Below are 25,391 nucleotides of genomic sequence, written 5' to 3' on the forward strand. Positions count from 1 at the left end.
TTAGCATAAAAACAGACTACTATTATTACCATCGTAAAAATAGTTTTGACCGTTCACCCCCTCTTCCTACAATTTCATTTCCCTGCTCCCCTTTACAGCAAAACTCTTTGAAATAATGATCTCTTCCCACTGACTCTATTTTCTTGCCTCCCATTCTCTTTTTTTCAAAAGAAATTTTATTTTTTTAAGTTTATTTTTTTATGTTGACAGAGTGTGTGTGCACAGAGGAGGGGCAGAGAGAAAGCGAGAGAGAGAATCACAAGCATGTTCTGTGCTGTCAGTGTGGAGCCCAACGTGGGGCTCGATCTAAAGGCAGTGAGCTCATGACCTGAGCCAATATCAAGAGTCGGATGCTTAACTAAGTCATCCAGATGCCCCACTTCCCATTCTCTCTTAAACCCAGTTTTTGTCCTTACCAACTCACTGAAATAGTCCTTTTTAAGTTCACCAATGACTTCTCCCACAGCTATATCCAGGTCAGTTTGCAGCCTACAGCTTACTTCATCTATCAGCATTTTGTTGGGTAGATCACTTCCTCTTTCTTCATTTGGCTTCCACTCTGAGTTTTTCTCCTTCATCAGTGGGCACTCTTCTTCAGTTTCCTTTGCTGATTGGTCCTCATCATTCCAAAGTTTAAACTGTGAGCCTTAATTCTCACACCTCCTCTTTTCTTCATCTACACTAACTCCTTTGGTGATCTCAACCAGCTCCTCAGCTTAAACACCACATGCATGCTAATCACTCCAAATTTATATTTCCAAGCCTGAACTCTCTCTCAAACTCCAAAATTTGTACATCTAACTGCTTACTTTACATCTCCACTGGCTATTCCTTCCGTCTGGGATGTTCTTCTGAGATATTCACATGGCTTACTTCCTCACTTTTTCATTCCTAAGACTTTCTTTGTGTACACTATGAAAAACAGTACCTCTTACCGCCCCCCACATTCCCTATCTTCCTCTACTGTTTATCTCTTAAGCAATTATCTGTGCCTGATATATCTTACATTTTGTGCTATTATCTCTGTTCATTATCTGTTTCCACCCATCTGAATATAATCTCCATGAGGGCTGGCATTCTTGGTCTATTTGCCTGGTACCAAATATGTATTCAAATCTTTGTTGACTGAATGAATGATCCTAAACTCTAGATTCGGAAAATCAGTGGGAGAAATGCCTACTTGTGTGCTAGATTACTAACAAAGAGAACTTTAAGGGTATTTTATGTTATCTCCCCATTTGCCTCTGAGTGGTGGCCACTGAAGTTAGCCTGCTGGGACTCAATGACTAGGTGGAAAACCTGAATGAGAGAGGCTTGTTCTATTCAGCTGCTTCCCTTGGGAGAGATGCTCGAGGTCTGTGCTGGGGATATGCCTTTACAAGTTAGGCCACAGTTCTCAGAATGGATCCTGTAGGACTTGTCTCACATAATGCTCCACAAGGAAGAGGCAAGTATGTAAAGCAGGTCCTGTAGAGATAACTCTCTTCTTTATGCACTCAGCCAATCCATTTCTGCTACTTTTGTGAGAAAATGGTAGGATTTGAGTAGTTAAGGAAAAAAACAAGGAAAGGCACAAGGGGGAAAAGACCAGGGATTGTAGTAGTTCAAAATGAATATAGTGAGCATAAGAGGACTGATCAGAAGAGAAACACTTATCAGGCTGCATGGTTAGAAGAATGACTTGGGGCGCCTGGGTGGCGCAGTCGGTTAAGCGTCCAACTTCAGCCAGGTCACGATCTCGCGCTCCGTGAGTTCGAGCCCCGTGTCAGGCTCTGGGCTAATGGCTCGGAGCCTGGAGCCTGTTTCCGATTCTGTGTCTCCCTCTCTCTCTGCCCCTCCCTCCATTCATGCTCTGTCTCTCTCTGTGTCTCCCTCTCTCTCTGCCCCTCCCCCCATTCATGCTCTGTCTCTCTCTGTCCCAAAAATAAATAAACGTTGAAAAAAAAATTAAAAAAAAAAAAGAATGACTTATAAAAGCTAGAATTTGGGGTGGTGTTTTTTTTGTTTACCATTTTTAGAGTTATAGATTTTGGGTACCTGGGGTCACTTATCAGTGATAACCCACAATGGTGGTTACTAACAATGGTTGGTGCAGACAGGTGAGGGTAAATCACATCATTTGGGGCTGGTTTTTAGTTTAGATGACCTTTTATTACAGTAAATATTAAAGATAAACTCGGGGGGCACCTGGGTGGCTCAATTGGTTAAGCGTCCAACTTCGGCTCAGGTCATGGTGTCACGGTTGGGGAGTTTGAGCTCCCCTTTCGGGCTCTGTGCTGATAGCTCAGAGCCTGGAGCCTGCTTGGGATTCTGTGTCTCCCTCTCTCTCTCTTCCTCCCCCACTCGCACTCTGTCTGTCTCTGTCTCTCTCAAAAATAAAGATTGAAAAAAATAAAGATGAACTTGGAAGGAGATAGGAATCTTAATTAGTTACCTGCATCCTAAAGAGTCCGTGGTAAAAAGGAAGGACTCTGCTACTATCTGCTGTGATGAGGAAGGATGAGTTTATTGATGGAGTACACTTATATATGAAACCTTCAAGTGTTTTTCTACACTTGTGCTGGAAATCTCCTCTTGTTCCTCCACACTCCACCTCCTGAGTCATTTCCTAGCCACCTGTCATTATAATGTGCATGTGGTGCAGTTGGGGTGGGGTGGGGACACACAAGGTGTAGGGCCTGGGAACTGTCCCCATTTATCATACCCTGGGCAGCCCAGTCACCACATTTAAGAGAAGATGTGGCAAAGAGATGCAAGGTCTAGAGAAAAACAGGGAACAAAATGATGATATTGTTGGAAACTAGGTCCTATGAGGGAATATTAAACTGGTTTGGTTAATAAGTTAGAGGACAGCAGACCACATGGTGTCTTTAAATATGTGGAGGTTTATTTAAGGGTCTGAGCCATTGTGTTGCTATGACAGAATTTGGAGGTATAAACTAAATTAGGAGGTATATGTGCCAATTTTGAGAGTATTTTTGCACATCCTAAAGCAAAGATCCAAATGAGAATTCTAACAGGCAGCTTCTATACTTTGGAGGACGTGCAGGTTATAGTAACTAGGATTTTGCAAGCCAGTTGGAACCAGCTATTTGATGGGTGCTTGTCTGCTCTTTCTGAGTGGCTTCTATGGAGCTAAAACACCTAATTGTTATGAAAAAGAGAAGCTAGATTAGGCTTCCTCTTTCCACAGGCTAGTCGAGCTAGGCTCCCCTTTTCAAGGCTAGTCTAGCCTAAGACAGTCTCCTATACTGCATAATCCAATGTTTCAGTTTTACCCTAGCAGGGATAAATTCACCCTACCTTTTTATTTTTTATTTGCCTTAGAAGGATTTTGCTAACTGATTTCTAAAAGAGCAAATTAGAGGAAGTTCATGAAGAGAACTTAAGATTTTGCTCAATCTTTAACATTCAAATGTTAAAGCTTTCTGTTCTTTGTCTGGATTTTCTTTTTCTGGATCTTGTGCTGCTTTTCAAGACATTTCTTGTGAATAAAGCAAGAAAAAGTATATGAATATGTGTGCGGTGTGTGTGTGTGTGTGTGTGTGTGTGTGTGTATGTGTGACTGAATATTAAAACGAAGCTGACTACTAGATAAATGTATAAGCTAGAAATCTTTAAAACTAGTATTTACTGTGTGTGGTAGATTGTACTTGTGGCCCCAGTTTTCATGCCCCCCTCTATCCATATGCTTTGGTGGTATCCTTCCATGCTGATTCTGAACTTGGCCATGTGACTTGCTTTGGCTAATGAGATAGTAGTAAACTTGACAGAAGCAGAGACTTAAAAAAAAAGACTTACTTCCTTTCTTTTTTGGACCCCTGCCACCATCATCAAAATATGCCTAGGCTGGAGGGATACGGGAGCCATGTAAGGAGAACTTAGTGTCCAGGCCAAGCTCAATATGCTATTGACTACAGACACTTGAGTGAGCCCAGCCAAGATGAGTTAAGTCTATCCCAGATCAGCAGATCTATTAAGTCATCCCACAGACTCATGAGAAATAATAAATGGTGGTTGCTTTTAGCCACTATGTTTTAGGGCTGTTCATTATACAGTAATGGCTGATACACTGTCCTTCTTTGGTGTTTCAGGAATTCCTCTGCTTGATGGATTATTCTTAAGAATCTCTAGAGGCTGCTTTTGGGAATCAAACACAAATTATTTGATTCAGGCAAAACTGCCTGCTACTTGACTCTCTCCTAGAAAGATAGCAAGTGTCTATAGGGATATTACAGTAGTATTAGATGATAGAGGGCAGTAGCCTTATCAAGGCTTACAAAATGAAAGTCCTTATTTACCTTAGTGACCCAGAAAGTGTTATAATTGGCTGAGTGGAAAATGTGGATAAACAAGTGTTAGTGAGATTACTGATGCTAGAACTCTGTTAGGCAAAAGATGGGATTGGCTGCCCTTCGTTTTCTTGAGATGTGGAATCACACTGTCATCGTCTATATCATCATCACCATCATCATCATCATCATCATCATCATCATCGTAATGGCTAATGATTATTGAATACTTACTCCAGATATTGTACCAAGTGTTCGCATGCTATATCACATTTAATTTTCATAATAACTATGAACTAGGTACTAGGCACTATACCTCCATTTTACAAATGAAACTGAGGGTCAAAGAGATTCTCCAAGATCAAATTGCTCTTAAATCATAGAGCCAGAATTCAAACTCAAGTAGTCTGACTCTGAAGCCCATGCTCTTGTCCCCCCAACTATATAACCAAAATGCATATTTTTTAGGGGAAGAAAAAGGAATCTAGTCTAACTTCCTCATTTGGCGGATGAACAAGTGAGACCAGAGTCTTTGGTATAGAGATTCTTTGTCTAACATAGATTGAAGGAACTCTCCTTACACTTGGTCCAAATCATCAAAAATTGGACAAAACCCAGTAAGGCTTTACCTAAGACTAGCTTCTACATATAGGTATGACTTTTGTGTACTGCAAAATGGTGCCCAGCTAGGGGCTGAAATCCAGAATGCACCCTCTCAGCTAGGGCATAGGGCTTCCTCCACTCAGAGGAACAGGGACTTTTGAAAATAATTCTTTTGCACAGAGAGGGAGCTGTTTTTGTTTTTGTTTTTCATTTTCACAAAAGTACTATATATGCTAGGAAATCCCTGCTAAAACATTTGCAAGTTGTGTGCAATGAAAAACAGTTGGATTCTATTTTTTCACACACAGAAAAGAGAGAGGACAAAGTATGACTAGTTGATGTTCAATAAGTACTTGTTGAATGAATTTTTTATGAATGAATTTTGAATGAACAAAGATGCCTTCATTATGCAGACACACAGAGACCAAGGCACATGAGACATGCAAATTTGTCACTGGAGACCTAATCCATGGCACCAAATCATTCTTGAGAAAAGATTGATACAATCTAATTTTCCAGTCTCAAACAAACAAAAAAAGTACACATACTACTTTCCTGAGCCATCACCTTACTTCTATAAGTGAGGCTTTCATGAAATACAAACTCAAAGAAAGTTTAGAGCCGTATTTATTCCTCATCTGAATTTATTCCCCAGCAACCTTTCTCTTCTAGAACAAAAGAAACCAATTGCGTTTGCAAGCTAAGTGGCTTGCATTACAAATTTTAATGCTTCACCAGAAACTGAGGCAAGCCAATTCCCTCCTCCGTTCTCACATCCTCCCCCACTATGGCCCACACCTCTGCTGACTGTAGCGATTTGAACTGAGTACTCCTGAAGGCCACTCTTCTCTCTTTGCCTCTAATAACCCAATCTAACAATTGTGGTGAGTAATTTCCTTACCACTTCTGTTGTTAACAAATGCTAATAATGCTGCACGATACAGATCGAGCACGGCTACTGAAAAAGAAACTACATAAATTATTTTTTAAAGTTATCATCAAAAGAAATGCTTTTCTGAAGGAAATTTTTTTTTTTAACGGCTCAAGGCATTTGCCTAGCTTTCTGTTCAAGTGACCGCTTCTGTGTTAATTAACAAAAGCTTCTGTTTCACAAATGGAAACTGTCTTATCTAGGCTACACCTTCATGCTTTTTTGGGTGGCTATCACTGCAGGGAAGTCACCATCTGTTTTCTAGAACCTGAGTTATCTGCTTTTTGCAATGCTTGGGTTAAGCATAGGTGGCCTCTCTCATTTTGGTGCCTGCTAAGTCTCATTCTACTTGCAAGAATCAAGGTTGAGTAGATGATTGGTTTCCTACTACATCCAATTACATGTCTTGTATATGCCAATAATCAGTTAATGAATTAAGTCTTTCAATCAGCCAATCAATCAATCATTAATGTAGACAAGTCACAAATACTTATTAAGTGCCTTTCTGTGCCAGGCATTGTGCCAGACCCTGAAGAGAAAGCAGTGAGCAAGGCAGCCATACAGAGTCTTTATGCTGTGGCAGGAGGCAGTTATCTGAGGTTTTTCTGCCTAAAAAGGGGGAAAAAATGACCAAGGAATTTAACCCAATATTATCAAGATGAATTCTAATGCTAAGCCTAATGAAGAAACCTCACCGACTTGTTAAATTGGTAAACTTTTTATTTCATAATTCACCCAACTAATTTTATCAGATTAATTCAGATATAACTAATATTGTCACGACTTCCATACCCTACCAGTGTCTTACACTAACATGTGTTTTACTAGCCTAGCCCCAAATTCATGGAAGTCCAGATTATTTTTACTGAAGCTTCATAGTATGGTGCTAGGCACTTGCTCATGATTTTAATTCCTATGAAAATCTCGAAGACAAAAAACCTTTTGTGAACAAAGACGATACTTCTAACTCTGGCTAATCATCTTAAAATCATAACACGGGTCGGCAGCACTAAATGTGAATAGAAATCATGGAAAAAAACCTCAGTGCGACTGAAAAACAAACCTCGAATGCACATTTGTCTGATCGTATTTAGTGTCATTTTCACACATAAAGGCCGGCGTGCTTTCATTTTCTCAAGCACGTGTGTCATTAAGTGTTGCCGTGTGTCTTCACAGAGCAGTGACCTGATAGCATCTAAAGAAATACCAAATACACACAGGCTCAAGAAATGTTTTCTGATGATGTAATGCTTCCTATTTATTGTTTTAAGTAGCAACTTATTTTATCTTTCAGATTGGTACATTTTTATGGTAAATGCTGAATAATGAATTCAAGACTCCTCAACTTAGAGGTTGAAAACAAATTCCTTGAAAGCAGTTTTGTCACTTTGCCTCCTTATTTTCAGAATGCTATTTAATCTGCCAGTGACTAAGCTGTAGGAAAACCCTTTTTCTGTTGTTATGTAAAGGAAAATGTGGGTGGAGGGAACAGGGTCTGCTATGTATCCACCTCACGATTTGGACTGTCAGAGAGATAGAGGAAAAAGGAAATCTCTGCTCTCCCCAGGTAGGGATATGAGGTTGCTTAGAATTCCACTTTTGGGGAAGTCCACCATCAAGGTGATGTAAATTCTCAAGTAGCAAATTGACTCAGCATGTTCCTAAGCCACAGACCTCTTAGGTGACGTATGCTACCTTCACGTCATTTGCCCATTTGCTCTCACTAGGTGACAGGGAAACCGTGTATTTTCCCCACCTCGTGCACACAAAGCGGAAGTATACTGAGCTCCCCTATGGGTCTTGTTCTTATTCATCATTCTAACAATCAGGACATTCTGCACCTGATCAAAGCTATTCATTTTTAATTCTCTTCACCTTTACTCCATGGTATTCCAGTGAGCGTACAGGACACAGTTATAGATGATCCTCCTTTAGTTGAAGGCCTTTCCTATTTCCTGAGTAGTCAGGAAAATTGTTTTACATATGACAAATCTGTTCAGAAATCAACTGAAATTGTCAAAGCTCTAACCACAGTATTCTCCAATGCCTATTTAGCAAATAAATTAGCATCAGATGTGGCAGCCACCAGTATGACATTTTAAAAGTATGATCCACGAGAAAGTGGGGTTTTTTTGACCCCTGAAAAAAGTATGGAACTAACATTTAACAGGTCCCTGCTATGTGCAAGGATCAGTTTTAATGGACTTAACATATATCCTTTAAAGGCAGAACATTTCTTGACATCTGTCTTATTAAAAAGCTGGTGATTTTTATTGTGTATACGATTAGTGAGAGAAGGCAGAATTGATAGAAACACACAGAAATATAAGTCTTAGGCTTCCTTTTCCTAGCAGGTTGCATATAATTTCATATTATGCCAGTGATTTATTGTCACTGGTTCCCATATTCAATTGTCTATACCTAGTACTAACAGGAATCATCTTAGGCCTCTTTCCACCTTGCCAATAGCAATCTTGGTGTTTTAGCAGATCACATTAGCACTTACAAGTGTGACCTTGGGCAAGTTTCCTAAACTCTTTGTGACTCAGTTTTCTCATCTCTAAAATGAGTGAAAATAATAGTTACCTTATAAAGGTGAGGGTTAGGTGGCTTGTTGTACTTCATTGACTCTAAGCTGTCATCCACTGTAAGAGGCAGCCTGGTTTGTGATATATTAATATATGGAATATGTTGTCTAAGGATACTGAAATGTAGAATACGTACAAAACTGAAATAACGCCTGGTACAGAGTATGTGTCCAGTAAATGTTAACTGTAATTATCTATTAGCAACCTGTGGGCCACAGTGCAACAGTAGGCCTTCCAAACCCTCTGTGGGCCATGCCGCGGTTTCCTCACCCAAGGCAGAACACCTGGACATGGGCAGGTGACTCCACTACCCTGGGCTCTGCAACTAGGGGGCTCAATCAGTTACTTTAAAACTTTTTTTTTTTTCCTAAAGGGTAAACCTTGTTTCTAAACTAACTCTTAACAGGACTCAATGTGTAAAACAGATAAAAGAGGATTTTTTCTCATTAAAATGGGGGTGGAGGGGTACAAAATGCTGCCCACCTTCCTTCCCCTTCACCTGCAGGGCAACCTCTCCAAGGATCCGTGCCAGGGCAGCAATATTGCTTTGTTAACACAGTAAGATAATGCATCTCCTAAAACTTCTACAGGTGTTTAGTGATCAATTACTCCAAGCTTTGTCAAATTTTACCTTATTGAAAGTCACCTTATTTGTGGCACATATTAACATTTAATATGTTCACTAAATATGTAGACAAAACATACATTCAATCTATTTTCTCCTTTTCCTCTAGTTTGGTCTCCAAACTCCCTTAATCTCCCTTAAACTCTCATGTGAGTGAGACCGTCCTTCCATCTCAACCAAGTCACCTCACAATCTCCACCAGATGTAGTTTAATGCTCTCAGAATGCACAACATGTCGAACGTTTATTCTACATATAGCTTTCAGCTATCAAGGACTTTTTATTCTAATACCTTTTTCATAAAACCCTCCTTGAGCCCTGTCGCAGGAAACTTCCACCCAGTAATAAATGTAATTTAATTAACTATTATTGTACAGCAATTATGATATGCAAGTATTATATGGGAAACATATAAACAAATAGCTTTCTCTTCCTGGAATATCCACATAAAACTTAGTAGGTGAAGGAAATAAAACAGAAATACTCACGTAAAATTGTTTTCTCCCTGGTGGTACCTGCTGGATGATGATGATGATGATGATGATGATGATGATGTGTGTGTGCGTGTGTGTGTGTGTGTTTATGTGTGTTTCTCAGGTTTGGGGTGTATTACGTGCAAAGTAGGAACTAACAGTGTAGAGGTTTCCACAGAGGTCCACGACTGCAGCAGCTCAGAGAGCTTCGGACAGGGAAAAATTAACACAGGTGAGATCTCTTTCTAAAATAGCTCCTTAGAGATTCAGAAAGTAAACAAGGATACTCCCAAATTATCTTTTCCCCGATGCTAAGCAGATAGTGCCTTTTTACAGCTTTCCGTGACTTATATTTTTATAAATCAGGAAAAGGCAAAGTGTTGTTTTTCTGTAAAAGTGTCATTGACTCATGAGAGAGAGGGGGGAAAAACGACAAAGATCAAATACCAAAGGTCATGAAAAAGAGCTTTCCTTGCTCCTAAAAGAGAATATAGCACTCTAGTCATTTAAATTTAATACTTAGAAACTAGAAAGCTTTGTTTAATAAAACAGTTATAATTAAAATACATTTTGGTTTCAGGGTATGAGGATTGAACAAGAAACAAATTAGGATGGACGCAAACCAATCTGGGGAAGGAGAAGAAACAAGAAATCTGGAGTGAGTGAGAAACAGAAGAGAAAGGAAGAATAGAGAGATCCAGAGAGAAAGTGAGTCAGAGTCAAAGGAGAAGGAGGTGAACACTCAGCTTTCCTGGGCTGGTAGGATCATTTGGGTTGTGGTCATCTGGGGGGTCATCATTCTCAATGGTTACTGTTGACCTTCTTCAAGTGCCTTAATCCTTATATTTCTAAGGTCTCCATTCTACAATTTTTATGTTTTTATTAATTTTGAGAGCGAGAGAGAGAGAGAGAGAGAGAGAGAGACAGAGCATGAGTGGGGGAGGGGCAGAGAGAGAGGGAGACACAGAATCCAAAGCAGGCTCCAGGCTCTGAGCAGTCAGCACAGAACCCAATACAGGGCTTGAACCCACGAACCGCAAGATCATGACCTGAGCTTAACCAACTGAGCCACCTGGGCACCCCGTTTTTATAATTTTTTAAATGTTTTTATTTTCTAAGGTCTCCATTCTAAATGTTGATCTGAACACCAACTCCATGAAAAGTTATTCTCTAAACACAGCAGCAATGATCAGAGCAGTGTTTCTGAAAGCTGGGTAAAAATCAAGTCAAGGACCAGAGTCCTACATCACTGTCATGCCATTTAAGCCTCCAGTTGATGATACACATACAGATGGCAGAAGTAACAGGACTTTTGTTAAATACACTGACATGATCTGTGATGACTCAACTGTGGATATCCACAACCATTGAACGATCCCTTTTTAGCTAACTCTCTCTATAGGCACGTTTCTTTTGTCTCCCTCTGTACTGATTTCCCCCTGGTGTCTATTTTAAAATTCTGGGAGAGGGGCGCCTGGGTGGGGCAGTCGGTTAAGCGTCCGACTTCAGCCAGGTCACGATCTCACGGTCCATGAGTTCGAGCCCCGCGTCAGGCTCTGGGCTGATGGCTCAGAGCCTGGAGCCTGTTTCCGATTCTGTGTCTCCCTCTCTCTCTGCCCCTCCCCCGTTCATGCTCTGTCTCTGTCTGTCCCATAAATAAATAAAAACGTTGAAAAAAAAATTTAAAAAAAAATAAAATTCTGGGAGATAACTGGAGTAGATGAGTGTTCTAATGCTCTCATTACCATGAGAAGGCTTGAATAACGTGGAAAATTAAATAGATGTAAATCATTTAGCTACATTTTTGGCTATGAAACTGTCAAGATAGCTGATTTTCTGATTGATTTTGTCTATGCTATTCAAGACCCAAATGATTGTAGGAGTTTATTCACTTTTTTCTTTCTTCTTTTGTGAATATAAAACATCAGAAAATTATTGTCAAGTCTTTCATTGGACTAAATAATTAATAAATCAAAGAGAGACAACTGGTTATTCCAACCCAGATTGCAAGCTGATTATTTAATTAACCCAGACAAGATATACATTTACATTCTGGATGCCACCAGGAATAATTTTGCAACAGGACTCCTTACCCCACCTTATTCCAAATCCATGTGTTTGAAGCATCATCACTGGGGCCCAGTCCTTTCATGGAGTATCATGAACTGCACAGACTGTTCTGCTATAACCCAGTGTTATTGGCAATGAAGGAAGTTTCCTGTTGTGGAGAGAAGTGGTCAGGCTCTATAGGCAGTTCACCCAATTGTTCAATGTTTCACTAGAGTCTTTGTGTCTTGATTTCCTTATCTGTAAGGAGGGATAATCAGAGCACCTACTACTCACAGTGTTGCTCTAAATGAGGTCATGTCTGTAAAGCACTTAGCTATATAAGTGTTTGTTCTAATAATTATTAATATTACTATTTTTTTGATTGGTCCAAGGTCTCTTCCTAACAGGAGCTACCCTTTCCCCCTTTATTAGCAGCAGAAGAATCTCTCAGGTGTGACTATTTCTCCATTTAAAGGGTGATTCCTTTGAGACTTTGAGCCCTGAGCTTTTTCTGTGACAAAATCTCAGAGTCTGTTTTCCTTCCTCAGTTACTCTTGTTTATTAGAGCTGTACACACTGTACATGGAAAATTGATATTTAAAGAACTAAAGTACGGAAACTGTCCCAAACATTCAGCACTAAAATGGCACTGAAAAATACTGGTTTTGATGCCCCAGATGCCATTTCAGGATTCTTGAGAACCTTGTCCCCCTGAGTGTGCTTTAAGACTGGATTTAAATGTACAAAATAATTATAGATTATGTCTAATACTTGTTATAAAAATGAATCCATGAATCCATCTATACAGGGGGCATTGTCTATAGATTGGCTAAATCATCTTCAACCATACGGGTATTATTTTTCAAAAAAGTATATAGCTTGTCTAATGATTAATTATGTGCAAATTCATTTAAAAGCACTCCTGAGTTCATAGGGACCCCCTTGGCATTGGAATTACACCAGCAAGATGAACACTAAAGCAATTACTACCATTTAGTATTATGGAAAGTAAGACATTTTTGATATTAAATAGGAGTTCATGTCGTAAAACATGAGATTCTCAGATGTAATAACATAAAAATTTTAAATTTCTATATGGTAAAGTTACCATAAAGGAAATAACATCAACATGTTTAACATATTTTTAATAGAAAAAGAGCCTTACAAACAAGAAACAACCCAATATATGGCAAAGAATAGGAACAAGGATGTTCACAAAAAAGAAATAAGGTGATAATAAAGATATGAAAATAAGCCAAACTTAACTATTGATCAAGGAAAGACAAACCAATGACAAGATACTATGTTTCTGCCCAAGCATATTGGGAAGTATTAAAATATTCATAACATAAAGTATTTGAGAGTGGAGGAGCAAAGGAAACTGTTGTTGGTGGGAGTGTAAATTGATATGGCATGTTGGAGAGCAATTTGGCAGTTCCTATCAAATTATTAAAAAGATATAATCTTACCAACTGGAAAATGAAATGTGGGATATGTATCCTAAAGGGATATATTTCACATATGCTTAAGGATATAGATGTTCATCAGGGAAATACAAATCAAAACCATGATGAGATACCACCTTACACCTGTCAGAATGGCTAAAATTAACAACACAAGAAACAACAGATGTTGGCGAGGATGCAGAGAAAAGGAGAAAAGGGAGCCCTTTTACGCTGTTGGTAGGAATGCAAACTGGTGCAGCCACTCTGGAAAACAGTATGGAGGGCCCTCAAGAAGTTAAAAGTAGAACCACTCTATGATCCAGCAATTGCACTACTAGGTACTTTTTTACCCAAAGGATACAAAAATACTGATTTGAGAGGCACATGCACCCTGATGTTTATAGCAGCATTATCAACAATAGTCAAATTATGGAGAGAGCCCAAATGCCCGACTGATGAACGGATAAAGAAGATGTGGGGTGTAATATCTATCTATCTATCTATCTATCTATCTATCTATCTATCTATCTACACATACCATACACACACACAATCGAATATTACTCAGCCAGCAAAAGAATGAAATCTTGTCATTGGCAGCAACGTGGATGGAGCTAGAGTGTATTATGCTAAATGAAATAAGTCCGTCAGAGAAAGACAAATACCATATGATTTCATTCATATGGAGAATTTAGGAAACAAAGTTGATGAATATAGGGGAAGAGAGGGAAGAGAGGGAGGCAAATGATAAGAGACTCTCAACTACAGAGAACAAACTGAGGGTTGCTGGAGCATAGGTAGGAGGGAGATGGGCTAAATGGGTGATGGGCATTAAGGAGGGCACTTGTGATGAGCACTGGGTATATGTAAGTAATGAATCACTAAACTCTACACCTGAAACTAACATTACATTATATGTTACTAACTAGCATTTAAACAAAAACTTTAAAAACAAAACAAAACAAAAAATAAAAAGTAAATTTGCTTCAGTATTGCTTAAAAAAAAAGATATAGATGTTTAAGAATGTTCATTGCAGCATTATTTGTAGGAGATAAAAATTTAAAACAACAAAAAAATCTATCAGTAGGGCTATGAATGAATAAATTATTGTATACAGCCATACAATGAAATATTAATCCAGCTATTTAAATAATATAGCCCCATATATGAATACTGTATGGGCTGCTGTCCCTGACGTATTGTTAAGTAAAAAAAAAAAAAAGTTGTAGGATATGTATAGTATGATTAAATTTTTATTAAAAAACATTTTTTATGTCTGCATCTCTATTTCCATATACTTCTATCTCCATATATAATTCTAATTTATTCAATATCTATATATCTATATCCTTTGATATTCTATGTACATAGAAAGTAAGTCTATAATGATACATAGTAAACTCTCAAGAGTGTCCCAGGAATGAAAATTGGGGAAGGAAAGGGAATAATTTCATATTTTGCTTTTTACTTCATACATATGTACTTTGAATTCTTTGTTTTATGACACAGATGTATTACTTTTGTAACTAGAAGATGAAAAGTAGTAATTTTCCAAAAATGATCCTTATACCCAGAAACAGAAGTAACTGTCCAAAATGAGGCCTGTCTTCAGTCTGCAGACTTCTCTCTATGAGATCCTGCTGTTGCCCCTTGAGAGAAAGTTGGGGGGGTGGTTCCTATTCAGGTGATTAACATGGGCTCAGTAGACACCCTAAGAAGAGGACACAGTGAAGACCAATATCGCATTTAAAAAATTTTTATGATCATGTGTTAGGGGCTGCAGGGCCAAGAAAGAAGATGTTTATAGCCACCCATAACTCTAGAGAGGAAGAGAATAGTGTTTCCTTGATCATAGACATTAGACAGGATGCTACATGAGGCTGGTGGAGCTTATCACATCTCCTGATGTGAGGCTGGTGGAGCTTCGTTGATGGAGTGAAGGACATCTGATCTCTAGCCTCACTGAGCCTATGGGTGTCATAGTTATCTAGAGACCAGCCTAGGGATGAGCCATTTGTCTAAATACCTTTAGTTTGAAGGAGTGCTACATATTAGAATACCTTAATATTATTCGAAACAATGGAGGCCTCCCTTCCCAGAGCTTGCTGTGGAAAACATCTAATTCTACCATGAGGGGACAAAGCAAGTGAAAACAGGGAGTATTTGACACATGATGATCACAAGGAAAGGCTGCAAGACAGGACAAGGGAGTTGGACCAAATAATATCCAGCACAGCTTTGCCCTCGCAAAACCATGAACTAGCAGCATTCATTTTCAGACTTCAAGTCCTCCTTTCTTTTATTCCTCTTACCCTCAGCCTGTTCTTCCTGGCTGGAAGCCTTCCTTCAGTTCCCAGGCTTCATTCCTACCCAGACCAGGAAGTCTCTAAGCACAGACCATTAGATAAAATGCTGAAAATATGTCCATAAATCCCCTTGGAGGGTGACTAGAGCTTCATGCTTTCGTGGTGATGACCTGGGCTATATTCCTGGAAAGAATGCATGTAGTAGAGCCCACCGCCTCATTGCAAGGCGCCACATTAACACAGAAGCTAAGTAAAAGCAGTGTGCTTGCTATACAAGTATGCCGTCCAGCCAGACTGCTACGCCTCAGCTTTTCCCATATAGAAAGTCTGGAGCCGCCCCACACTCACACAGTGGTGTATGTACACAAAAGAAGCATGGATCACTCTGTCCTTCACAGAAGTCTCTGGAGCCTGAAAAACAAAAACAGCAGCTGTCTGGTATTTCCTTTGAGAAGTGGGTGAAATTTAAGGTTTTCCTCTTCCCACAAACATAAATGCTAAAGTTTGCAAATAATTTCAGGAGGTTTATGGTCCTCTGAAACACACTGATAGGGGTCCCTGGACGGTGGGGCGGGGGGATGTCCATAGATGCCAAGAAAAACTCTCTTGTGCTAATGGGGAAGGACCACGGGAGGAATGGCACCAGGGTTTTAAAATACCTGAGCTCGGATGGGCCAAGTATAAAACAAGAAATAGTTGGTTTTTCATTCTCTCCTTTCCTCCATCATCTCTCTTTTTTCTTCCCCCTCAAGAATAAATCCTATATCCTAGACTCGCTCTAGGATATAACTCGTTGCTGTTGAGGCTTAAATGTGACCTCTTCCAGACAAAATACAGTCAGTTCTGGTATAATGTGACACATACTTTCCTAAAAATCATTGCGCTGTACAACATTGCACAATAACAACCACAGAGCTTACGGGGAAAATGAAATTAGGGGCACAATACTCAAAAAATGTTGTCAGTGACACTTAAAAAAGACAATAGGAACCTAATAAAAAGGGTAGTGGTTTTACACATGTTAAATAGTTAAGAAATACATAAACACTACAATAAATATGGCACCTTACCTAGAAAAAGACCTGAAGTTTGCCCATGGAGGTGAGTGTGAGAGCTATCAAGAAATGGCAACAGAGGGTTTTTGAGCACAGAAAATTATAACACCCGAAGTGGATGAGTATGGCTCATGATATACCTGGTGAATCAAGGCAGCTGGAGGATGTTTGCAGCATTTGTGTGCATTCCTATACAGTTCAAGTCAGCTGGAGGCAGTTTCTGCATTCAAAGATGAAATCACACATAGGCAAACACAAAATTCTTGCTATACTCAAATTGTTCCCTGGTATATTTAATCAGTGGAATAAATTCCCATTTTTGATACGTGCATTAAAGCAGGACTGACTAAAATCTAGGTTATAAAAATGATTATAATTTAAAGAATAAAAAGCCATTAAGACCCCAGTGGAATGATGCCATAAAGGTAGCAGTAGGGTTATCTGGAAGCAGAGGATATGTAACTCAACTAAATCTGAGTCCCCTTACTCCCACCCTAAATTTCATCTAAACATAGTGATAGATTCAAGTGAAATGCAACTTGGGTTCCATAACTTGGAAACATACTGTCAATCCTAAGCAAATCCTACTTGGTGCTAGGAAGAACTTGTAACAATACACACCAGACTTCCTGAAAGTCCTCATTATACATTTTTGTCCTTATCATCCCACACCACGTGGTGGCCAACACTAATCTTCCTTCCCTCTTCTCCAGCATTTCTTGTCCCCTCTATGTGCACTCCTCAAAAGCCCAGAAAACAAAATCCCAACCTTTACGGGTTCTCTCATTACCCCTTCCTCTCTTTCCCACCTTTTTCCCAAGAGTAAAAACTCTATACATAGGTGTATTACTTTTCTATTGCTGTTGTAATAAATTACCCCTTAACCAGTGGCTTAAAACAGCACAAAAGTTATTCTTTCACAGTTCTAGAGGTCAGAGGTCTCAAATGAGCTTTATGGGGTTAAAATCAGGGTGTTGGCAGGCTGCAGTCCCATGGGCTCCAGGGGAGAACATGTTCTTTGCCTTTCCCAGCTTCTAGAGGCTGCCTGTATTTACTGGCTTCTGGCCCCATATCACTCTGACCTCTGCTTCTATTATCACATCTTCTCTGACTCCTGACACGCCTGCCTTCCTTTTATAAGTACACCTGTGATTATATCAGGCATCCCTGGATAATGTGGGCTAATCTCACATCTCAAGATCATTAATTTAATCACATTTGCAAAGTCCCTTTTGTTATTTAGGGATATATAAAGGTAGCATATTCACGGGTTCTAGGGATTAGCCTACCACACCAGCGATAATGTTTAAAACGCTTCACAACTGATATGCCACTTAAGGCAGGGTGTCTAAAATGAGCTTTATGGAACTAAAATCAGGGTGTTGGCAGGCTTCACTCCCGTAGGCTCCAGGAGAGAACATGTTCCTTGCCTTTCCCAGCTTCTAGAGGCTGCCTGTATTTACTGGCTTCTGGCCCCATATCACTCTGACCTCTGCTTCTGTTATCACATCTTCTCTAAGACCTCAGAAAGATCTTAGGTCATAATGCTGCAGCAGGACCCTGGAGATCCTGGCATGTTGGTTGATGGATAGTAGAGAGGGCTGGGAGGTCTCAGAGAGGGACTGGGATTTGTAGGGTGTTGGTGAGGCACTCTGGGGCTGTAAGGAATGGTTCTCTCTAAGCAATATGAAAGACTTTCCACTTTGTTACAATCAGCACAGTCACACCAGTGCATTTTGGCTGACCACTGACCTGCCATGCTCTTCCTTATCCACAATCAGTACACAAACTTTCTGGGATTTTATCATGTGCTGTATTCACCCCCGTTACCTGGAATGTCTATTTAAGCCTCATCACAACCCAATGATTAGTTCTACACTTATCTTCCTTTTGCAATAACATACCTGGGGTCATATGTGCTATTAATTGCTAGGGCCTGAATCTGAAATTAAGCACTTAACTTTAGAAATTGAGCTCTTAACCATTGTGGTTAGTGTTTACAAGGAGACTCTTTAGGCAGATCAGGAAAGCATGTACAATAAGACTGTGCAGGCAATGTTGAGGTACCAAGTGACAACATGTAGTCCACATGCATTTCATAGGTTTACATAGAACCCTCTCTTACAGAATTTAATGCTTATTGGGAGGGCCTCTTGATCATACAGTAAGAATTCTTATCTACTTTGTAAGCACTCAACATGTATAGTCTTAAATAGATATTCTGATAAAAAAAACAATTATAGTGAAGCAAATCAAGTCCAAACTCTAATTTACCTTGTCTACATACAGCCTAGAATAAAGCATGGTTTAAGCATGCAATGAAATAGATGAAGAAACAAATGAATAAGTAAAATCCATAGTCAAGAGTTTTATTTGTAAGACCTAACTGACTGTGGTACAAAACTACTTCTGGTTAGAATATTATATTTAACTTTCTCAAATAAGTAGAGCAGTAGGAACAGAAGCAGCAGCAGAGAGAAAGATGATAAAGCCACTAATGGACTTTGAGTCTTTTGTAACCTCTACCTGGTCATAGTTAGAAATGTGTTGCTCATCCCTTGTCTCATATCTAAAAGAAATAAGTAACACTACCCCCCCCCCATAATAATTTATGGGTATTTTTGATTTTGCTGTTGAAAAAGTTTTTGGTTTGGACAAGAATGAGAATTAGTACCTTTCATTCATTTAATTGATGCATTGTATAGAAGAGATGGACATCAGAGAGTTTTTTTGTTGTTTTTTAAATGAAGGTAGAGTGAGATCCTGATTGGGAGATGGCATGAATTTCTTTACAGTCTCTTAGAATCATTTATGACACACATAAAAACCAGATTGCTAAGTAAAATATTAGGAGCCAAGATTAATGTTATTTAAAGATGCTCTCAGGGAGAATTGTAAGCAATTTCTACTTTCAACTCTTTAACCTGATTAAAAGCCTAAAATATTCTTGCTAGTTTGGAAAATACCCCTGATATTTAAAATTTCCTAAAATGTAGCTCCCCTCCTACCTTTACGATGGAATACTGGATGATTTCAGTCAAAAGACATAGTTATTACTATAAGAAAAAGTCCTGCAAGAAAGCACATGTTGCCACTTTACTCATTATTGAAGTGCCCTTATGACTGTTAGAGGGAACAGGTAAGATGCTAGGGGAGGCAGAGAAAGAGAGATCAAAGTGTTTTTGTTTACTTCTTTGAAGTTTTGTAGTACCTACTGTTTACCATGCACACTTCTTGATTCATGCTGAAAATTGGAATTCACCCATTTCTCTTTTTCCTGTCTAAGATGCAGATGGGGCACATTTCGTTGACTCCATCAATCCCTGCCCCCCACGCATTAGCACATGCACACGTATACCTAGCCAGTGGAAAAGAAAAAAGAGTTACTCACATTCATCCATTTTACAAAGATTTCCAGGCTGCAATGGGAGGGCTTTACCTCTCCCTGAAGGATGAATAAATAGGTAGCTTTACTGACAACCTGTTCACAGTCAAACTGCAGTGAAAACTGAGACCAAGGTCTTACTCTACTGGCACTTATGAGATCCAGTGCTGGCAACATGGAGAAGATAGTCATCTGCCTGATGGTCATCTTCTTGGGGACAATAGCCCATAAGTCAAGCTTCCAAGAGAAGGATCTCCTCTTGATTAGAATGCGTCAACTTATAGATATTGTTGATCAGCTGCAAAATTATGTGAATTATTTGGTAAGGCCATACTTATCACAACAAAATTTAAATATTATTCTTCAATTAATATAAAAGGTGCTTTTTGACTTATAAAAATAACCCAGAACTAATTTTCTTTTGCTCTAGGAACCTGAACCTCTGCCAGCTCCAGAAGACGTAAAGGTAAGACCAGTTGAATTTATTTGTGATAATATTTGTGACACAAGTTTTTAAATCCAATTAAGAAAGCCATTAACATAATTATCTAGGAATATACTTAATTTCCATGAATTAGGGGGTTTAATAGTTGGTAAAATAGTTATTCCTATTTTGGTCAAATATTCATTGATTTACCAGCAAGCCAATCATAAAAACACCACATAACTTATAAAATATATTTTTATCTCCAAATACCTCTAAGAGTCCTTCCAAGTAGCACTATTGAGACAGACTAACAAAACTAGAAAATAAATCTATTCTATGATCAGTTCCTGAATAATGACCAACTAATTAGATTTTAAGAGCCCTTGTAGAATGACAGTTCTTGAGCCCTCCTTTGCAAACCTACCTAAGAAATATAGACACACACCGGAAGAAGCAGAATGCACCTTTTAATAACAAGAAAGAAAGAAAAGAAAGGAAGGAAGGAAGAGAGAAAGAAGAAAGAACAAATTACAGGAACAGCATAGAAGAATGGTAGTATGGAAGTCAAGGCTGTCCTTTAGAATATAATTCCCATATACCTTGGCCTCAGTGAGTCTTGTCTTTGGCCTTTGGAGAGGTCTTTCAAAAGGACTTTTTTCAAAAACTCATCCCATTCTCTTAAGCCATTTAAATCCCTTAGGTCCGAGGAAGAAAAGACCTAGCACATAGTTCAAGAGGGCTGCGTGCTGGTCTTTTCCTTAGTAACTTCGTTCTAGTCTTCACATCTGGTACCCTGAGGATAAAAATGCAACTGGGGAAATGTTTTCATTGTCTCAGACCTTTAACTGCATAAATTAGAATAACTATAAAAGTGCTACCAGTAATTAGGACACTACAGAGGAGGAGACATATGAAGATACATTGCAAAGAAAACAATTATCGTAAATGACTATGTGTAAAAGTTTAGAAAGTGAATGAGTCACAACCATTGCTTTTCTCTAAAATTCACTCTCTAGCTCTGAACCTAACCACTCTCATTTACTAGGTCTTTTTCTAATAAGCAGCATCTAAAATGAAAGCAGCACATTCAGCTTATTGGAAAGCCTTTTCTAATAAGTGAGAATATTTCTTAATTGATGACCTAATTATCAAAACATACATTTTCAGCATCTCACGCATTTTGTTTAACTGCTGTGGTTAGAGTCCTTTTGGACTAACCCTGTATAACTTGCAGAATAAGAAATAAGAAAGATTTCCCATTTTCTAACTTGAGTTGATCCAACGGGTACTTCCTTCATTAAATATCTATGCTTTGTTAAAGATAGAGGCTTTTTACCTTACATCATAATGAGAAGATTTCATCTCAGTGACAGTGTATCTATCTGACAATCTTATCAAACAATGCTTGCTATGATACAAGTGAGTAATGGTATAGCAAAGATCTTTAAGCTATGCTGGCAGGCAAACTTAGGAAGAAAATAATTCAAGGCCACAGTAGCATTATGTCAAGTTTTTCAGGGCTAGCATCAAAGCAGGGCCCATAAGAGATTTAAAAATAAGGAAAATAAATTTATTTGCATGTTGCATGTAAATGTTGATACTTTGCGATTATCTCAGATCCCTTATTGGCCTTGCCAGGCATTGTTCTCTTTCTTATAATTATATAACCAGTGATCTTCAACTGGTAATGACTTTGCCCTCCTGACAACATCTGACATTGTCTGGAGAAATTTTGGGTTGTCACAGTTGTGTGTAGGGGAGTGCTTTCTACTTGTCAGAGATGCTAGTAAGCATTCTAGAATGCACAGGACAGTCCTAACAACAAAGAATTATCTAGCCCAAAATGTCAATTGTATTGCTATTGAGAAACCCTGATATAAACCTAGTTTGCCTTTGGGACAAAGGTATCTTGCCCAAGACTTCCTAGTGTGAGTGGTCAGGCCTTTCTGTGAGGGGGAAAAGTAGGTTAAAAATAAGCTATAAGGAGGCAAATATTTTCAAATATTCAGCTGCAAAACAACAAAGCCAAGCGTGCTTCCTTGCAAAAGCAGCAGTTGACTGTTCTCTGTTTGTTACTCTTGCTTTTTTGACTTCCGTACTGCTCCTTCTATTTTGCAATAATATAGGACACACAACTCCTCATTTTATCATGTGTTGAAGGATGAAGGAATCAAAGCCTTGCCCTCATAGTTTGCTGCCACCAAGGCATAGCAAAGGAAAATAATTGTTATGCTCCCAGATGGTGGTTCTACACATGAGTTTGGGTTCATTCTGTAAAGACCAGGAGTGACAGGCCATCCATGGCTGCCTGAAGCAAGGTTAATATCTCCACTCCCCTTCCCAGTGCATCTGTAAGGCAGTTGTCAGGATAGCTTCTCCACTTCTTTTCCTCTCTGAGGCTGCCTTTGGTGTGTGTCTGAAGCCCAATGCAGCAGTTACTTGTCCTGGACTGTACATGGCTGGGGACAGCTCTGCTGCTTGCAGAAAGCACTGAGCAACATACCACCGCCTACTGACACAGGTAAACAAGGAAGGGCATGAGACAGTGCAGCCTGTCAGTGTCCAGACGCCATCCAGAGGCTTTCAGAAAAGCTTTCTCAGGCATAAGCTCTTTCATTACTGATCTTGACCATTCCTGGCAATACCAAGGGAGTTCATTCGGTAGGGCCCCTATACTTCTTTGGAACGTAACTTTCTTTCAACATACCCATGTAAATGTTAACTCAGCAAAATGGGCTTCTGTGAGAAATGCTGGTTTCTCAGATCATCACGGATGAAGCAGTTAGTGTTTTCAGTTTCAGCTGGAAAATTTACCTCTTTAAATATGAATATTATTTTTTTCCAGTAAGTTAAGCCGGTTGTGGTCAAAAAGAAGAGAAAAGAAAAAACTTCAACAAACATGAGCATGTGGTTTTCAAGGAAAAAAAAGTGCTATAATTAACATTTATAAATAGTTTCTATTAAATAAGCATTTTGGCAAACATATGGAAAGGATATTACCTTGCCCTTATGAGAGAGGCAAACTGTTCTGATAGAAGGAAACTAGATAAGCTGGTTCTCAGCTTGTGGCTATGTATGCAAAGTAAGCCTGACAGGCTTGTGTCTTAATGATGCATGTTATTAATCAACATTCATATTGGGTAAGCATATGGGTTGGAAAATGCAAAGCAGGCCAGATGCTATTTTCAGCTGATTGTCCATGAGAAGACTCAGATAATTTTGTTATATGTGGAACTGCCCTTGTAGGAACTGAGAGAAATTAAGGTTCCTGGTTTCATATGGCTGTGTCTTCCATACACATTAGTGAGATAGGGATGCGACTACTGGGGTGGGGTGGGGTGTGGATAGAATAGCATGATATACACACATTGGCTGAAAGAAAAAAGAAACTTGGATACAAGTTTTTAGATCAGCATTAAAATGTTTTTAATAAGTCAATTTAAGTTTTGTTCTTTCGATATATTCCATTTTATTTTCAGTTTGATTTCTACGGTTTTTGAGTTACTACTCTCTAGTTATTTGACTAAACCAAGAGACAAGGTTTTGGTCTTTGTTCCGCCCTCTTCTTCATTCTTTGAGACACCATCCTTAGTTTCTAAGGAACAGTCCTCCGTCCCATTGGTTGCACAAGTCTCAAATTCTGTTCCTTGACTAGGTAGTTCAGGCAGAATCCTACCCTAAGTGACCTAAGAGTGTGAATAGCATTTTAGAAGAGTCATGTGTAGTCTGTCACAGGTGTATGGACTCTTAGATGTAGAATATGCCATCAGAGGTAGATAGCCACTTCCTTCACCCAAAGTAGGGGCATTAACTCATTTACTTCGTTTGTTGACTCCACACGTAGTTATTGAGCACTGACTAGCAATAAGACAGGATGCCAGGTGTTGTGTAAGGTAAGATGTTGCTCGAGACATGTCACTGTTAGATGCTTCCATGAACATTGTAGAGAGAAACAAACAAAAATCAAATAAAAAAGATTGCTAATCAGATTACAGCGTATCTCACCCAAAGCTGCAACCAGTCATAGTGTAACTTATAGAAAATTTAGAAAATTTAGAAGATCCTGTCTACTACCCAGACCTCAAAATGGCATTAGAAATGGAAAAGCTAGGATCCCTCCTTTTGCCTGTAGGGAGGGAAATGTTGTCTCTTCCCTAGTACGGGATGAAATTTTACATTGCAGGTGCCTCCTTCTAATGAGCCCAAATGCATAGGGCATGAACTCCTTCCTCACAATCTGCTGAAATAAATGTGATCTAATATGCTGTAGTAGAAGTAGAAAAAGAGGACTGGGAAGGTCATTTACTTTCTGAATAACTTTTGTTTTGTTTACATATATATAAATTATTTCTTTTTCAGAGACACTGCGAACGGTCAGCTTTTTCATGTTTTCAGAAGGTCCAACTAAAGGCAGCAAATACAGGAGGCAATGAACAGATAATCAGCATATTAACTAAACAGCTGAAGAGGAAACTACCTCCCACAAACGCAGGCAGAAGACAGAAACACAGACCCGTAAGACTGTCATTTGTCATCTCTCTTATTTGTACTTAGTAACTACATCTCTTACGGTACATAACGCACTTATACACACATTTGTAGCCAGAGATTCCAGTGCCTTCCTTCCAGTTACACGCTGTCTTTTATGGCGTATTTTGAGAAGTGAAGTCACCTCTTCCAAATCCACAGACTCAAAAGTGCCCAGAAATCCTGTTAAGAATTTGCTAACAGTCTCTGGTAGCTGGAAGAAGTTAAAATAGCCTCTCAAGGTGAGGAAGTCACTTGGCAGGAAATCTAATTGTGACTTAGGAGTTAAGTATTTTTCTTTCATCATATGGTCACATATAACTTGTATTCTTATTAACAGGAGCTAGGGCCTAGTTTTCCTATAAGAAAAGAGACAGCCTACAGGAGACCAAGAAAAATCTCATATTTTGCCTTCTTCTCTTAAACTGATAAGAACAGATACTACACTTGATCTTAGCCAAAAGGCCGAGAAGCGATTGCCTTCTTCTCTTAAAGAATATTATTGTCCTATATAATCACAGAGTCAGCACTATATTTAAATAGGACAGATCTCATTATTTGGCTGGAGAATTTTAATAGTCCCTAGGAGGCCCTGAGACCCTCTTGTATATTTCTTCCTATGCCAACTCATAAGCAATGCTGATACTGTCATCACTAATTCAAGAATTAATCAAAACCAGTGGAA

At 39.0% G+C, this 25,391-nt stretch overlaps 1 protein-coding gene, 1 long non-coding RNA gene and 1 pseudogene across 4 annotated transcripts in view; 1 reads left to right on the forward strand and 2 right to left on the reverse strand.

Moving 5' to 3' along the window:
• The window catches only part of LOC147581782 (uncharacterized), a 112,591-nt gene that overhangs the window by 20,747 nt on the left and 66,453 nt on the right, over positions 1–25,391 (reverse strand). The gene's annotated exons all lie outside the window — the stretch shown is intronic.
• IL21 (interleukin 21) overlaps positions 1–25,391 on the forward strand; it is a 37,936-nt gene that overhangs the window by 8,497 nt on the left and 4,048 nt on the right. For 2 of the 3 annotated variants that reach the window (XR_015250250.1, XR_015250251.1), the window contains 3 exons: positions 10,092–10,245; positions 20,183–20,218; positions 24,539–24,610. Coding sequence is in view for 1 of the 3 variants with exons in the window: in XM_025922305.2 (XP_025778090.1) it covers positions 19,907–20,074; positions 20,183–20,218; positions 24,539–24,694 (360 nt within the window). In the remaining 2 variants the exon portion in view is untranslated. Of the gene's footprint in view, positions 1–10,091; positions 10,246–19,697; positions 20,075–20,182; positions 20,219–24,538; positions 24,695–25,391 lie in introns of those variants that run through there. The other variant, XM_025922305.2, reaches the window with a different exon arrangement.
• Positions 25,012–25,183, reverse strand: LOC112859208 (U2 spliceosomal RNA; annotated as a pseudogene).

This window comes from Puma concolor, chromosome B1 (genome assembly GCF_028749965.1).
Source record: "Puma concolor isolate L17-30 chromosome B1, mPumCon1.1.hap2, whole genome shotgun sequence".
Classification (NCBI taxonomy): Eukaryota; Metazoa; Chordata; class Mammalia; order Carnivora; family Felidae; genus Puma; species Puma concolor.